The sequence below is a fragment of the Mirounga leonina genome, unplaced genomic scaffold, assembly GCF_011800145.1.
Source record: "Mirounga leonina isolate KUSES-001 unplaced genomic scaffold, KU_Mleo_1.0 Mir_128, whole genome shotgun sequence".
Taxonomy (NCBI): domain Eukaryota; kingdom Metazoa; phylum Chordata; class Mammalia; order Carnivora; family Phocidae; genus Mirounga; species Mirounga leonina.
In genome coordinates, this window is record NW_023270320.1 from 1,712,032 (window position 1) to 1,727,157 (window position 15,126).

The 15,126-nt window shown below is 38.3% G+C and overlaps 1 protein-coding gene across 7 annotated transcripts in view; it reads right to left on the bottom strand.

The window, feature by feature from the left end:
- Positions 1-15,126, bottom strand: part of HOOK3 (hook microtubule tethering protein 3) — a 111,994-nt gene that overhangs the window by 32,886 nt on the left and 63,982 nt on the right. For all 7 annotated transcript variants that reach the window (XM_035003919.1, XM_035003924.1, XM_035003917.1 and 4 more), the window contains exons 14-15: positions 4,206-4,275; positions 1,751-1,891 (exon numbers count right to left, since the gene is read on the bottom strand). In XM_035003919.1, coding sequence (XP_034859810.1) covers positions 1,751-1,891; positions 4,206-4,275 — 211 coding nt within the window. The remainder of the gene's footprint in view (positions 1-1,750; positions 1,892-4,205; positions 4,276-15,126) is intronic.

Consider the following 15,126-nt stretch of genomic DNA (forward strand, 5'->3'; position numbering starts at 1 on the left):
GGAAGGTAATCTGTCATCTACAACATGAGTGCTGTACAAATGACAAGTAGTTGTTTTGTTTCTGATGAGAGAAGACCAACAGCTATAAGGCCTATGAGGAACAATGCAAAGCATTATAAAGGAAGTTGTGTGGTTGATTCACTGGAAAAAAATTAGGGTACACAGAAGGCCTTCCTGTAAGATGGTTAAAATATAGCCTGGAGGCAAAGGATGATGGAGTTGAACAGAAGGTGCTCTCACCATGGGACTGTGTGATTACCAGCTGCTTTCTTTTTTTTTTTAAAGATTTTATTTATTTATTCATGAGAGACAGAGAGAGAGAGAGAGAGGCAGAGGGAGAAGCAGGCTCCGAAGGAGCAGGGAGCCCGATGCGGGACTCGATCCCAGGACGCTGGGATCATGACCTGAGCCGAAGGCAGACACTTAACTATCTGAGCCACCCAGGCGCCCTACCAGCTGCTTTCTGCAATTCCCTTTTCTCCCCTTTTCATTTCAAACTTTTTCTAAGTATTTTTAAGAAGTATTCATTCTTTATGCTCTAAGAATTGATATAAAACTGTTCTTCTGCTTATGCTTAATTTTGCTCTAATAATCACCCTGGTATTTATACTGTTCGCTGATTCTTCCTCAGCAGCTTTAAAAATTAAAGTGCCAAGAAAGGCAGAACATGTAAAATTGTCATAACAATGTTGACTCACAAGACTGACTCACACCTGGGAAGTGTCAAATCAATCGGGCATAATAAACAATCTGTAATATCAGGCAAACTATGAAACCATTAATAAAAATGTCAAATCCCTCAAAAATGACAGTACATCACAGTGTGAAGGAAATATGTTTGGTATCTAAGAAACATTTCCAAAAAGGGAAAGAACCAAAAGATTGTCACAACAAAATATAAAAGTAATCCTTTCCAGAGTAAGCTACTGCTTTAAAGTAGCTTTGAATGACTGCATAATTCAATACACTGAAAACTTACAAGCAGAAAAGTGGTTTTCTTCTTTAATTTGCAGATTCTAAATTCTCGTAATTGAATTGTTTATAAAATGAATGACATTTAGGGCTCACAAGAAATAACAGGGTTTTTTTTTTTCAAAGTTCTTGTCAATTCAGTTATGATAGATCCTATTTGTCTCACATCAACTGATCCTTCAACATATTAGCTTATAAAAACAGGATAAACTTTATTAATCTGGTAATGCATAGAACTGAAATTATTGTGAAAGGTCGAATTAATGATCAGACTCTTTTTTAATCCTCTAGTTTTAATTAGTAATTATAAAGGGAAAAGGGGAGGAGTCTGTTATCATCCTCCTTAAAGAAATACAGAGGGAAATGCTGTTGTAAAGAGGCACAAAACTTTTCCACATGTGTGTCCGTAAGTAGGAAAATGGAGAAAATGGATTAAAGTCCTCTTAAAATGAAATGGGAGGGGCGCCTGGGTGGGTCAGTCATTAAGCATCTGCCTTTGGCTCAGGTCATGATCCCAGGGTCCTGGGATCAAGCCCCGCATTGGGCTCCCTGCTCAGCAGGAAGCCTGTTTCTCCCTCTCCCACTCCCCTGCTTGTGTTCCCTCTCTTGCTGTGTCTCTCTCTGTCAAATAAATAAATAAAATATTTAAGAAAAAAAAAATGAAATGGAATAACACATTATCAGTATTGAAAATAAAATTCAAATCTTTAAGGGTATCAAAATCAAGTAAAACAGAGGAAACCTGTGTCTAAATGCTGCCATCTATCTACATTCCTACCTATTTTCTGTCTCCAGTTCATTCTTGCGTAGATTTGCGTCATCCAGAAGACTCTGCAATAAGGCAATTTTTTCATTGTCTGAACCCTCTTGGTTAATTTTTAACATCTTATTCTCATGCTGAAGACGAATAAGTTTCTCCCTGAAAGAGCAAAAGAAAAACTGATTATGTGCCACATCAATACAATATCATTATCAAAATCCAGCTATGCATAATTACAGATTTCACACAGAAAACAGAAAGGAAAAACAAAATACCTGCAAAGAATTTAGCTCTTGTAACTGGCTAAGACATTACATTTCAGGTCTTTAGTACTTTCTTTTCAGAATGGATAATGTGAAGATAACAGCATCTTCAAATATTATGATTTGTAATGAATGATATTTCAAAATTTTATTTCCTAAAGGTTTAAATGGTTAAGCTATGAATGCATTTATATATTTGTTCTTTAGTTCTCATCAAAAAACATGACCTCTAATGCTATGTTCTTGAACCGCTAATCACTTGCTGTCAAGATATAATATTCAATGAAGAATGCCTTCAAGATATGCATTCTGCCCATTCCCATAAATATGCATAAACTGTATTTTTGCTAACAAGGTGTATTAGAGCTGCATCTGTTTACACTTATTCACAATTTTTTCATATCATTAAACATTATACATTAATGATAATAGACTACTTTAAATGACATGTTAAACAGTGTAGATGAGTTGTTACTTAATCAATGCCCAATTATTCCAAATTTGATTGTTAACCACTTTTGAGCTTTAACAAGTTAATAACAATCAGCTTTACTGGTTATTTCCTTAGGATTAATTTCTGGAAAAGTAGTTTTGTGGATATTTGTAGATAATATTCACATACTGCCAAATTGCTCGAAGAAAATGTACCACCACAAGAAAAAAAAAACGTGTGGTGATGAATGTTAACTTACTGCAGTGATCATTTCATAATACAGACATATATGAAATCATCAAGTTGTACACCTTCAACTAATACAATGTTATATTTCATCTCTTTTACCATTTCATTTTCTTTTCTTTTTTTAAACATTTTATTTATTTGACAGGGAGACACAGCGAGAGAGGGAACACAAGCAGGGGGAGCGGGAGCGGGAGCTGCAGGCTTCCCGCAGAGCAGGGAGCCCAATGTGGGGCTCGATCCCAGGACCCTGGGACCACGACCTGAGCCGAAGGCAGACGCTTAATGACTGAGCCACCAAGGCACCACAACCATTTCATTTTCTTGATAGCTCTTCTGGAAACAGAGTATATTTAAATTTGTATTGAGTCATACTCAAAGAAGACATTTTATTTGTTGAATTTTTATCATTTTTCTCTTCCTCAGATTAAAAATCCAACTGCATTAGAAGCATTCATAAATAAAAAAAGACCATGTCACAAGTGGTCCAATAATAAAGTACCATATCAGATGGTTGAAAAGTAAAAGGTATACAAGATGCTTCCACTGTTGGTGCTGCATTATACTCCTTTTGTTTGTCCTCCTTAAATAAATGCCAACAACAATAAATTAATATTGTTGTCATTTATTCAACAAGTAACTGAATGCCTATGGTAACTTTCAGAGTTCATAAAACTCTTACACAACCATTATTTCATTTAATACCCCTCAAAGATGTTATGGAGAGTCAAGGACAGTGTCAATTTTAAAAGATGGCAAATAGGGGCGCTGGGTGGCTCAGTTGGTTAAGCAACTGCCTTTGGCTCAGGTCATGATCCTGGAGTCCTGGGATCGAGTCCTGCGTCGGGCTCCCTGATCAGCAGGGAGTCTGCTTCTCCCTCTGACCCTCCACCCTCTCATGTGCTCTCTCTCAAATAAATAAATAAAATCTTTAAAAAAAAGGGGGGGGGCAAATAGTCCCAAAGAAGGTAAAAGCAATATTCAGGATTAATCATTCTCCTTCTGCTGGACACTTGGTGCCTCTCCCCTAATTTTTCATTCCTACATATCAAGACAGGTATATAGTGAAATAAATGGAATTTTAGAAACACTATGACTAAGAAAGTAAGGTAATATTGAGGGAAGAGTAGTAGAGGTGGGGAGATATTTCTGTCTACTATATCTTTCCCAGACCATTTCATATAGTTAACAAATAAATCTTAGTGACTAATTTGCAGGCTGTTGGCTAGGCGTAACCTTTGTCTTTAAGCCAAGTGGTTTCACTGCTAAATGTCTGGTAAGGATACCCAATCACGAATATATTAATTTGTCATGAATGTGTGAAATATTATCCTACCGAAGTGGGAAAATCAAGGCTATTGGGCCAACTGAAGAAAGCTTCTAACATGCTGCAAACATGGACATTAAATACTGAGTTCATGTTGAAAGTGTCAGTAATAAGGAATAAGAAACTGATCCTCTTTATATTGCAGAGGACTAAGTTTCCTCCAGGAATACTGTGCAGTATGACTGAATTTCAAGATCTCCTTACCTGATTTCAGGTGTAACAATCTCTGCGGCCAGACTATCTGAAGATTCTTGACTTCCAAGAGGCATTAACCCTATAAATGTACAAATACGGATGCAAGGTTTAAGAGAGAGTACATTGATTTCTTTTAGTTTCTACATGAAACCCTACTTTAAGCATTAATTTTAACATTTAAAGTCTTCATTTTAGTCAAGTAAAAGACCATGTCACAGTTGCCTTATATTAATACCATTTTAACAACTGTACAGTGTACAACTGAATGGCAGTAACTCCACTCACTATGGTGAACCATCAGCAACACCTACCTTGTGTCTGGATTCCTTCATTTAGCATAATGTTTTGAAAACTCAAACATATTGCAGAACTTATCAGAACTTCATTCCTTTTCATGGCCAAATAATATTCCATTGAATACGTATATGTATACAAATATATATATGTACATTTTTTTATTTTACTTTTATTTTTTTTTGCTCCTTATGTGTTTTTATTTTGTTTCATATTGTGTTGTGTTGTATTTTTTCCTTTTTTTTAAATTCTTACGTTAATCCCCATACATTAAATCATTGGTTTTAGATGAAGTGTTCCATGATTCATTGTTTGTGCATAACACCCAGTGCTCCATGCAGAATGTGCCCTCCTCAATACCCACCACCAGGCTAACCCATCCTCCCACCCCCCTCCCCTCTAGAACCCTCAGTTTGTTTTTCAGAGTCCATCGTCTCTCATGATTCGTCTACCCCTCCGATTTTCCCCGCTTCATTCTTCCCCTCCCGCTACCTATTTCTTCTTTTATCTTAACATATATTGCATTATTTGTCTCAGAGTTACAGATCTGAGATTCAACAGTCTTGCACAATTCACAGCGCTTACCAGAGCACATACCCTCCCCAGTGTCTATCACCCAGTCACCCCATCCCTCCCACCCCACCCCCCACTCCAGCAACCCTGTTTGTTTCCTGCAATTAAGAATTCCTCATATCAGTGAGATCATATGATACATGTCTTTCTGTTTGACTTATTTTGCTCAACATAATACCCTCCAGTTCCATCCACGTCGTTGCAAATGGCAAGATCTCATTCCTTTTGATGGCTGCATAATATTCCATTGTATATATATACCACCTCTTCTTTATCCATTCATCTGTCGATGGACATCTTGGCTCTTTCCACAGTTTGGCTATTGTGGACATTGCTGCTATAAACATCGGGGTGCACGTACCCCTTCGGATCCCTACTTTTGTATCTTTGGGGTAAATACCCAGTAGTGCAATTGCTGGATCATAGGGTAGCTCTATTTTCAACTTTTTGAGGAATCTCCATACTGTTTTCCAGAGTGGCTGCACCAGCTTGCATTCCCACCAACAGTGTAGGAGGGTTCCCCTTTCTCCACATCCCCGCCAACATGTCGTTTCCTGACTTGTTAATTTTAGCCATTCTGACTGGTGTGAGGTGGTATCGCATTGAGGTTTTGATTCGGATTTCCCTGATGCCAAGCGATATTGAGTTTTTTTTTTTTTTTGATATTGAGCATTTTTTCGTGTGTCTGTTGGCCATTTGGATGTCTTCTTTGGAAAAATGTCTGTTCATGTCTTCTGCCCATTTCTTGATTGGATTCTTTGTTCTTTGGGTGTTGAGTTTTATGAGTTCTTTATAGATTTTGGATACTAGCCCTTTATCTGATATGTCATTTGCAAATATCTTCTCCCATTCTGTCGGTTGTCTTTTGGTTTTGTTGACTGTCTCCTTTGCTGTGCAAAAGCTTTTTATGTTGATGAAGTCCCAATAGTTCATTTTTGCCCTTGCTTCCCTTGCCTTTGGTGATGTTTCTAGGAAGAAGTTGCTTCGGCTGAAGTCAAAGAGGTTGCTGCCTGTGTTCTCCTTTAGGATTTTATGGACTCCTGTCTCACATTGAGGTCTTTCAAACATTTGGAGTCTATTTTTGTGTGTGGTGTAAGGAAATGGTCCAGTTTCATTCTTCTGCATGTGGCTATCCAATTTACCCAACACCATTTGTTGAAAAGACTGTCTTTTTTCCATTGGACATTCTTTCCTGCTTTGTCAAAGATGAGTTGACCATAGAGTTGAGGGTCCATTTCTGGACTCTCTATTCTGTTCCATTGATCTATGTGTCTGTTTTGGTGCCAGTACCATGCTGTCTTGATGATGACAGCTTTGTAATAGAGCTGGAAGTCCAGAATTGTGATGCCGCCAGCTTTGCTTTTCTTTTTCAACATTCCTCTGGCTATGCGGGTCTTTTCTGGTTCCATACAAATTTTAGGATTATTTGTTCCATTTCTTTGAAAAAAGTGGATGGTATTTTGATGGGGATTGCATTGAATGTGTAGATTGCTCTAGGTAGCATTGACATCTTCACAGTATTTGTTCTTCCCATCCATGAGCATGGAACGTTTTTCCATTTCTTTGTGTCTTCCTCAATTTCTTTCATGAGTATTTTATAATTTTCTGAGTACAGATCCTTTGCCTCTTTGGTTAGATTTATTCCTAGGTATCTTATGGTTTTGGGTGCAATTGTAAATGGGATCGACTCCTTAATTTCTCTTTCTTCTGTCTTGTTGTTGGTGTATAGGAATGCCACTGACTTCTGTGCATTGATTTTATATCCTGCCACTTTACTGAATTCCTGTATGAGTTCAAGCAGTTTTGGGGTGGAGTCTTTTGGGTTTTCCACATAAAGTATCATATCATCTGCAAACAGAGTTTGACTTCTTCTTTGCCAATTTGGATGCCTTTGATTTCTTTTTGTTGTCTGATTGCTGTGGCTAGGACTTCCAATACTATGTTGAATAGCAGTGGTGATAGTGGACATCCCTGCTGCATTCCTGACCTTAGGGGGAAAGCTCTCAGTTTTTCCCCATTGAGAATGATATTCGCTGTAGGTTTTTCATAGATGGCTTTTATGATATTGAGGTATGTACCCTCTATGCCTATACTCTGAAGAGTTTTGATCAAGAAAGGATGCTGTACTTTGTCAAAAGCTTTTTCTGCATCTATTGAGAGGATCATATGATTCTTGTTCTTTCTTTTGTTAATGTATTGTATCACGTTGATTGATTTGCGGATGTTGAACCAACCTTGCATCCCAGGGATAAATCCCACTTGGTCGTGGTGAATAATCCTTTTAATGTACTGTTGGATCCTATTGGCTAGTATTTTGGTGAGAATATTTGCATCCATGTTCATCAGGGATATTGGTCTGTAATTCTCCTTTTTGATGGGGTCTTTGTCTGGTTTTGTGATCAAGGTAATACTGGCCTCATAAAATGAGTTTGGAAGTTTTCCTTCCATTTCTATTTTTTGGAACAGTTTCAGAAGAATAGGTATTAATTCTTCTTGAAATGTTTGGTAGAATTCCCCTGGGAAGGCATCTGGCCCTGGGCTCTTGTTTGTTGGGAGATTTTTGATGACCGCTTCAATTTCCTTAGTGGTTATAGGTCTGTTCAGGTTTTCTATTTCTTCCTGGTTCAGTTTAGGTAGTTGATACATCTCTAGGAATGCATCCATTTCTTCCAGGTTATCTAATTTGCTGGCATAGAGTTGCTCATAATATGTTCTTATAATTGTTTGTATTTCTTTGGTGTTGGTTGTGATCTCTTTCATTCATGATTTTGTGGCTTTGGGTCATTTCTCTTTTTTGATAAGTCTGGCCAGGGGTTTATCAATCTTGTTAATTCTTTCAAAGAACCAGTTTCTAGTTTCGTTGACCTAGTCTACTGTTCTTTAGTTTCTATTTCATTGATTTCTGCTCTGATCTTTATAATTTCTCTTCTCCTGCTGGGTTTAGGCTTTATTTGCTGTTCTTTCTCCAGCTCCTTTAGGTGTAGGGTTAGGTTGTGTACTTGAGACCTTTCTTGTTTCTTGAGAAAGGCTTGTATTGCTATATACTTTCCTCTTAGGACTGCCTTTGCTGCATCCCAAAGATTTTGAATAGTTGTGTTTTCATTTTCATTGGTTTCCATGTATTTTTTTAATTCTTCTTTAATTTCCTGGTTGACCCATTCATTCTTCAGCAGGATGCTCTTTAGCCTCCATGTATTTGAGTTCTTTCCGACTTTCCTCTTGTGATTGAATTCTAGTTCCAAAGCACTGTGGTCTGAAAATATGCAGGGAATGATCCCAATCTTTTGGTACCAGTTGAGACCTGATTTGTGACCTAGGATGTGATCTATTCTGGAGAATGTTCCATGGACACTAGAGAAGAATGTGTGTTCCGTTGCTTTGGGATGGAATGTTCTGAATATGTCTGTGAAGTCCATTTGGTCCAGTGTGTCATTTAAAGTCTTTATTTCCTTGTTCATCTTTTGCTTAGACGATCTGTCCATTTCGGTGAGGGGGGTGTTAAAGTCCCCCACTATCACTGTATTGTTGTCTATGTGTTTCTTTGCTTTTGTTATTAATTACCTTATATAATTGGCTGCTCCCATGTTAGGGGCATAGATATTTACAATTGTTAGATCTTCTTGTTGGATAGACCCTTTAAGTAGGATATAATGTCCTTCCTCATCTCTTATTACAGTCTTTGGTTTAAAATCTAATTTGTCTGATATAAGGATTGCCACACCAGCTTTCTTTTGGTGTCCTTTAGCATGGTAAATGGTTTTCCACCCCCTCACTTTCAATCTGGGGGTGTCTTTGGTTCTAAAATGAGTCTCTTGCAGACAGCATATCGATGGGTCTTGTATTTTAATCCAGTCTGATAGCCTGTGTCTTTTGATTGGGGCATTGAGCCCATTTACATTCAGGGTAACTATTGAAAGATAGGAATTTAGTGCCATTGTATTGCCTGTAAGGGGACTGTTACCGTATATTGTCTGTGTTCCTTTCTGGTCTATCTTGCTTTTAGGGTCTCTCTTTGCTTAGAGGACCCCTTTCAAGATTTCCTGTAGGGCTGGTTTTGTGTTTGCAAATTCCTTTAGTTTTTGTTTGTCCTGGAAGCTTTTTATCTCTCCTTCAATTTTCAATGACAGCCTAGCTGGATAGAGTATTCTTGGCTGCATATTTTTCTCATTTAGTGCCCTGAATATATCCTGCCAGTCCTTTCTGGCCTGCCAGGTCTCTGTGGATAGGTCTGTTGCCAATCTAATGTTTCTACCATTGTAGGTTACATATCTCTTCTCCCGAGCTGCTTTCAGGATTTTCTCTTTGTCTATGAGACTTGTAAGTTCTACTATTAGATGTCGGGGTGTTGACCTATTTTTATTGATTTTGAGAGGGGTTCTCTGTGCTTCCTGGATTTTGATGCCTGTTTCCTTCCCCAAATTAGGGAAGTTCTCTGCTATAATTTGCTCCATTATATCTTCTGCCCCTCTCTCTCTTTCTTCTTCTTCTGGGATCCCAATTATTCTAATGTTGTTTCATCTTATGGTATCCCTTATCTCTCGAATTCTGCCCTCGTGATCCAGTAGTTGTTTATCTCTCTTTTTCTCAGCTTCTTTATTTTCCATCATTTGGTCTTCTATATTACTGATTCTCTCTTCTGCCTCATTTATCCTAGTTAGTGCCCACATTTTTGATTGCACCTCATTAATAGCCTTTTTGATTTCTACTTGGTTAGATTTTAGTTCTTTTACTTCTCCAGAAAGGGTTTCTCTAATAACTTCCACATTTTTTTCAAGCCCAGCTAGTATCTTTAAAGTGATGATTCTGAACTCTAGATCTGACATCGTACTAATGTCCGTATTGAGTAGGTCCCTAGCAGTCGGTACTACCTCTTGTTCTTTTTGTTGAGGTGATTTTTTCCGTCTTGTCATTTTGTGCAGAGGAGAATAGACTAATGAGAGAACAAAATGCTAGCAGAGTAACAATGTCCCCAGAAAATATACTCTAAACAAATCAGAAAAGACCTGAAGCAGTGGAAGAAGAAACGGAAAGAGAGAAAAAAGAAAAAGAAAAAAAAGAAAAAGAAAAAGATAAAAACAAACAAAAACAAACAAAACAAAACAACAACAACAAAAAAACCAGAATGTGATCAAATATGATCAGGCTGGTATATAGATCAGTGCCACACACTAGATTTGGGGTGTATTTAGGTCTTTTAGAAGAAAGTGCCTCCCAAAATTTTAAAGAAAGAAAAACTTATATATGTACAAAAATAAGGGTTGATATGATGAAGGGATGGAATATGAGTAAAGATGGAAATTATAAAAAATTTTATAAAAGGAACTGATAAGAAGTTTTTTGAAAAAAGAAAGAAGAGGATTAAAAAAAGAAAAAAGAAAAAAAAAGGGAGAGAATGTGATCAGGCAGGAGAATAGAAAACACCATATACTAGAGATTTAGAGTATATTTTAATGTTAGAAGAAACTATCTCAAAATTTTAAAGAGAGAACTTATATATATATGCCAAAAGTATGGGTAACTACTATGAAGGGATAGAATATGACTCTAAAAATGAAAAATAAAAATGTTTTTTTAAAAAAGGGATGGATAAGATGTTGGTTGAAAAAGGGAAGAAGAAAATTTCAAAAAAAAAAGACAGTTAAAAAAAAATTAACTTTGAAAGACTAAAGAATCATGGGGAAAAGTCATGAATTCTATGTGCATTATTCCCCTAGCGCTGGAGTTCTGCCATTCTCATTGATCGATAAACTTGGTCTTGGCTGGCTGTTCTCGCTGATCTTCTGGGGAGGGGCCTGTTGCCTTGGTTTCGAAATGTCTTTGCCGGAGGCGGAATTGCCCCGCCCTTGCCCCCTCCCGGCTAAGTAATCTGCTCGGGTTTGCTTTCTGGAGCTTTTGTTCCCTGCGAGCTTTCCGTACAGCTTTGGAGGCGGAGAGTGAAAATGGCGGCCTCCCAATCTCCACCCCGGAGGAGCCTAGAACTCGGTGCCCCACTCCTCAGTGAGCCCCCAGAGAAAAGCCGTCAATCACTCCCATCTCCCCGGTCTCCGGCCGCATTCCGTGCTCACCCGGCCTGTGACCGCATGTTTCTCTCTCTGGCACCCGACCCCGGGTGGAGTCTCCAAACTCAGCAGATCCCTGCAGTGCACTCCTGCGCGGCTCCTCCCGGGGGAGGAAGGTGAGTCTCCCAGGATCTGCCGCTTGTTGGGTCCCTGCTGGAGGAGCAGTGGCCCGACTGTGCTGCGGATCCCGGTTTATGGCAAGCCTGACCTGAGAGCCCGCACCTCGGCTCCGTCTCTGCAGCTGGCTTCCCTGCTCCGAAACCTGGGAGCTCTGCCACACTCAGGCACCCCCAGTCTTTCTGTGACCCCGAGGGTCTTGAGACCACACTGTCCCAGAGGGTTCCACCCCCCGCTTAGCCACCAGAGTGACGTCCCTTGGTGGAGCAGACTTTTAAAAGTTCCGATTTTGTGCTCCGCGGCTCTATCACTTGCCAGAAGCGGCCGGCGGAGGCCCCTCCCCCGCCGTCTATCCTCCCGAATATCGCCTCGGATTCACTTCTCCGCACATCCTACCTTCCAGAAAGTGGTCGCTTTTCTGATGAGAGAGTTGTTGCTCTTCTTTTCTTCGATCTCCTGTTGAGTTTGTAGGTGTTCAGAATGGTTTGATCCCTATCCAGCTGAATTCCTGAGAGAAGACGAAATCCAGGTCTCCTACTCCTCCGCCATCTTGCTCCGCCCCTTACATGTACATTTTCTTGACCCATTCATCTGCTAAGGAACATTTAGGCTGTTTCCATCTTTTGGCTACTGTGAATAATGCTGCTACGAACGTTGGTAAACCAGTTTCTCCTTGAGTCCTTGCTTTGAATGCTTTTGCCTATTTACTTTGGAATTCAATTGCTGGATCATGTGGTGATTTTAACTTTTTGAAGAACCCCCGAACTCTTCCACCAGTGGCTCTCCATTTTACATTCCTACCAGCAATGCATGAGGGTTCCAATTTCTCCACATGCCTCCCAAGAATTACTTTCCTTTCTCTTTTTCTGGTAATAATCCATTCCAAATGGATGTGAACCATCTCATTGTGGTTTTGAGCTGCATTTCTCTAATGACTTTGATACTGAACATCTTTTCATGTGCTTTTTTGTCATTTGTGTATCTTCTTCGGAGAAATATCTATTCAAGTCCTTTACCCACTTGTGAGCTTAGTTGTTTTTTGCTGTTGTTGAGTTGTATAAGTTCTTTATGTATTCTGGATATCTATCACTTACCAAATATATGATTTACAAATATTTTCTCCCCATTTTATGGGTTGCCTTTTCACTATCAATACTGTTCTTTGATGCACAAAAGGTGATGAAGTACAATTTTTTCATTTATTGCCCGTGCTTTTGGTATCAATTCCAAGAAATCAGATCCAAAGTATGATAATTTCCCCATTTTCACCTAAAAGTTTTATAGGTTTAACTCTTATATTTAGGTCTTTTATCCATTTTGATTTCATTTTTTTAATATGGTATAGGGGTACAACTTCATGCTTTTGGATGTGGATATCCAGTTTTTCCCACGGAGTATGTTGAAAAGACTTTCAGTTCCCCCACTGAATGGTCTTGACACCATTGTTGAAAATCAACTGACCATATATATAGGAGGGTTTATTTCGGGGCTCTTTATTCTATTTCATTAGTCTGTATGTCTGTCCTTATGCCTATACCCACTGCTTTGATTACTACCTTTTTATTAAGTTTTGAAATCATTAGGGTGAGTTCTCCAACTTTTTTCTTTTTCAAGACTGTTCTGGCTATTCAGCGTTCATTGACATTCCCTATGAATTTTAGGATGGGTTTTTCTGTTTCTGCAAAAAATGCCAATAATATTTTAGTAAGGGTTGTACTGAATCTGTATATTGCTTTTGATAGTATTGTTATCTCAATACTTTGGTAGTTTTTAAGGTGCAAGTCTTTGCCTCCTTGGTTAAATTTATTCCTAAATATTTTATTCTTTTTGATCCTATTGTAAATAAAATTTTCTTAATTTCCTTTTTGTACTGTTCATTAGCATACACATATATAATTTATTTTTGCAGCTAATATAACTGAATTGCATCTTGCAACTTTGCTGAATTCATTTTATTAGTTCTAAGAGGTGTTTTTTTGATTTTGGTGATGTAATCTGCAGCGATAGTTTTAGTTCTTCTTTTCCAATTTAGATTTTTAAAAAATTTTGGTCTAATTGCTCTGGCTAGAACATCTATGCTATGTTGAATAGAAGTATAGAAGTGGTGGCAGTTGGTATTGTCTTGCTTCTGATCTTAGAGGAAAAGCTTTCAATCTTTCATCACTGAGTATGATGTGCACTGTGGGTTTGTCATATATGGCCTTTATCATGTTATGGAAATATCTTTTCTAGTTCTCTTCCTAACTTATTGAGGTGTTTTGTATGTGTGTTTTATGATGAAAGGGTGTTAGATTTTATCAAATGCCTTTTCTGCATCAATTGAAATGATCAGATGGTTTTTTTTCCTTCATTCTATTAATGTGGTACATTCTATTGATCTCCATGTCTATCTTTATGTCAATTTCATGCTTTTTAATTATAGTAGCTTTATAGTAAGTTTTGAAATCAGAATGTAGTCCGTTCCACGATTTTTTTTTTTTAAAGATTTTATTTATTTATTTGAGACAGAGAGAATGAGAGACAGAGAGCATGAGAGGGAGGAGGGTCAGAGGGAGAAGCAGACTCCCTGCCGAGCAGGGAGCCCGATGCGGGACTCGATCCCGGGACTCCAGGATCATGACCTGAGCCGAAGGCAGTCGCTTAACCAACTGAGCCACCCAGGCGCCCCATTCCACGATTTTTTGTTGTTGTTATACTAGCTCCTCTGTATTTTCATATAAATTGTTGGATCAGCGTGTCAATTTCTACCAAAGAAGTCTGCTTAGAATGTGATTGGAATTGCATCAAATCTTTAAATCAATAAAGAGAACTGCAATCTTAACTAGAGTGAATTTTCTGATACCTGAACATGGACCGTCTCTCCATATATCTAGATTTTTTTTTTTTTTAATTTTATTTGTCAGAGAGAGGGAGAGAGAGCACAAGCAGAGGGAGCGGCACGCAGAGGGAGAAGCAGGCTCCCAGCTGAGCAGGGAGCCTGATGTGGGACTCGATCCTGGGACCTTGGGGATCATGACCTGAGCCAAAGGTAGGCACTTAACCGACTGAGCCACCCATGAGTCCCCATATATCTAGATCTTTATCTTGGCAGTGATTTATAGTTTTTAGTGTTCAAGCTTACACTTCATTGTTAAACGTACTCCTGAGCATTTTATTCTGTATGATACTATTGTAATTTCATTTTCAGATTATTTACTAGTATTCACAGAAATATAGTTGGTATTTATATACTGATCTTGTATCTTGAGACTTTGCTGAACTTACTTACTAGTTCTATGATTTTTTTACATCCTCCTTTCCAATCTGAATGCCTTTTATTTCTTTTTCTTGCCTGACTGCACTGCCTAGAACCTCTGATACTATGACGAATAGAAGTGTCAAGAGTGAACACCCTTATAGGCACCCCTATGTTTATGGCAGCATTATTTACAATAGTCAAATTATGGAAGCAACCCAAGTGTCCAATGATAGGTAAATGGATAAAGAAGAGGTGGTATATATGGAATAGTATTTGGCCATAAAAAAGAACAAGATCTTGCCATTTGCAACAACACGGATGCAGCTACAGAGTATAATGCTAAGATTCTCTCTCTCCCTCTCCCTTGGTCCCTCCCTGCTCCCACTCTAAGAAAAAAAATAAAAGGAAGAGACAAACCTAAAAACAGACTCTCACTTAACTATAGAGAACAGACAATTATCAGAGGGAAGGTGGGTGGGGGGGATGGATGAAATAGGTGATGGGGATTAAGAAGTACACTTATCTTGATGAGCACTAAGTGATGTATAGAATTACTGAATCACTATATTGTACACTTGAAACTAATATAACACTGTATGTTAACTATACTGGAGTTTAGTAAATAATAACAAAATAGAAAAAAAAAAAT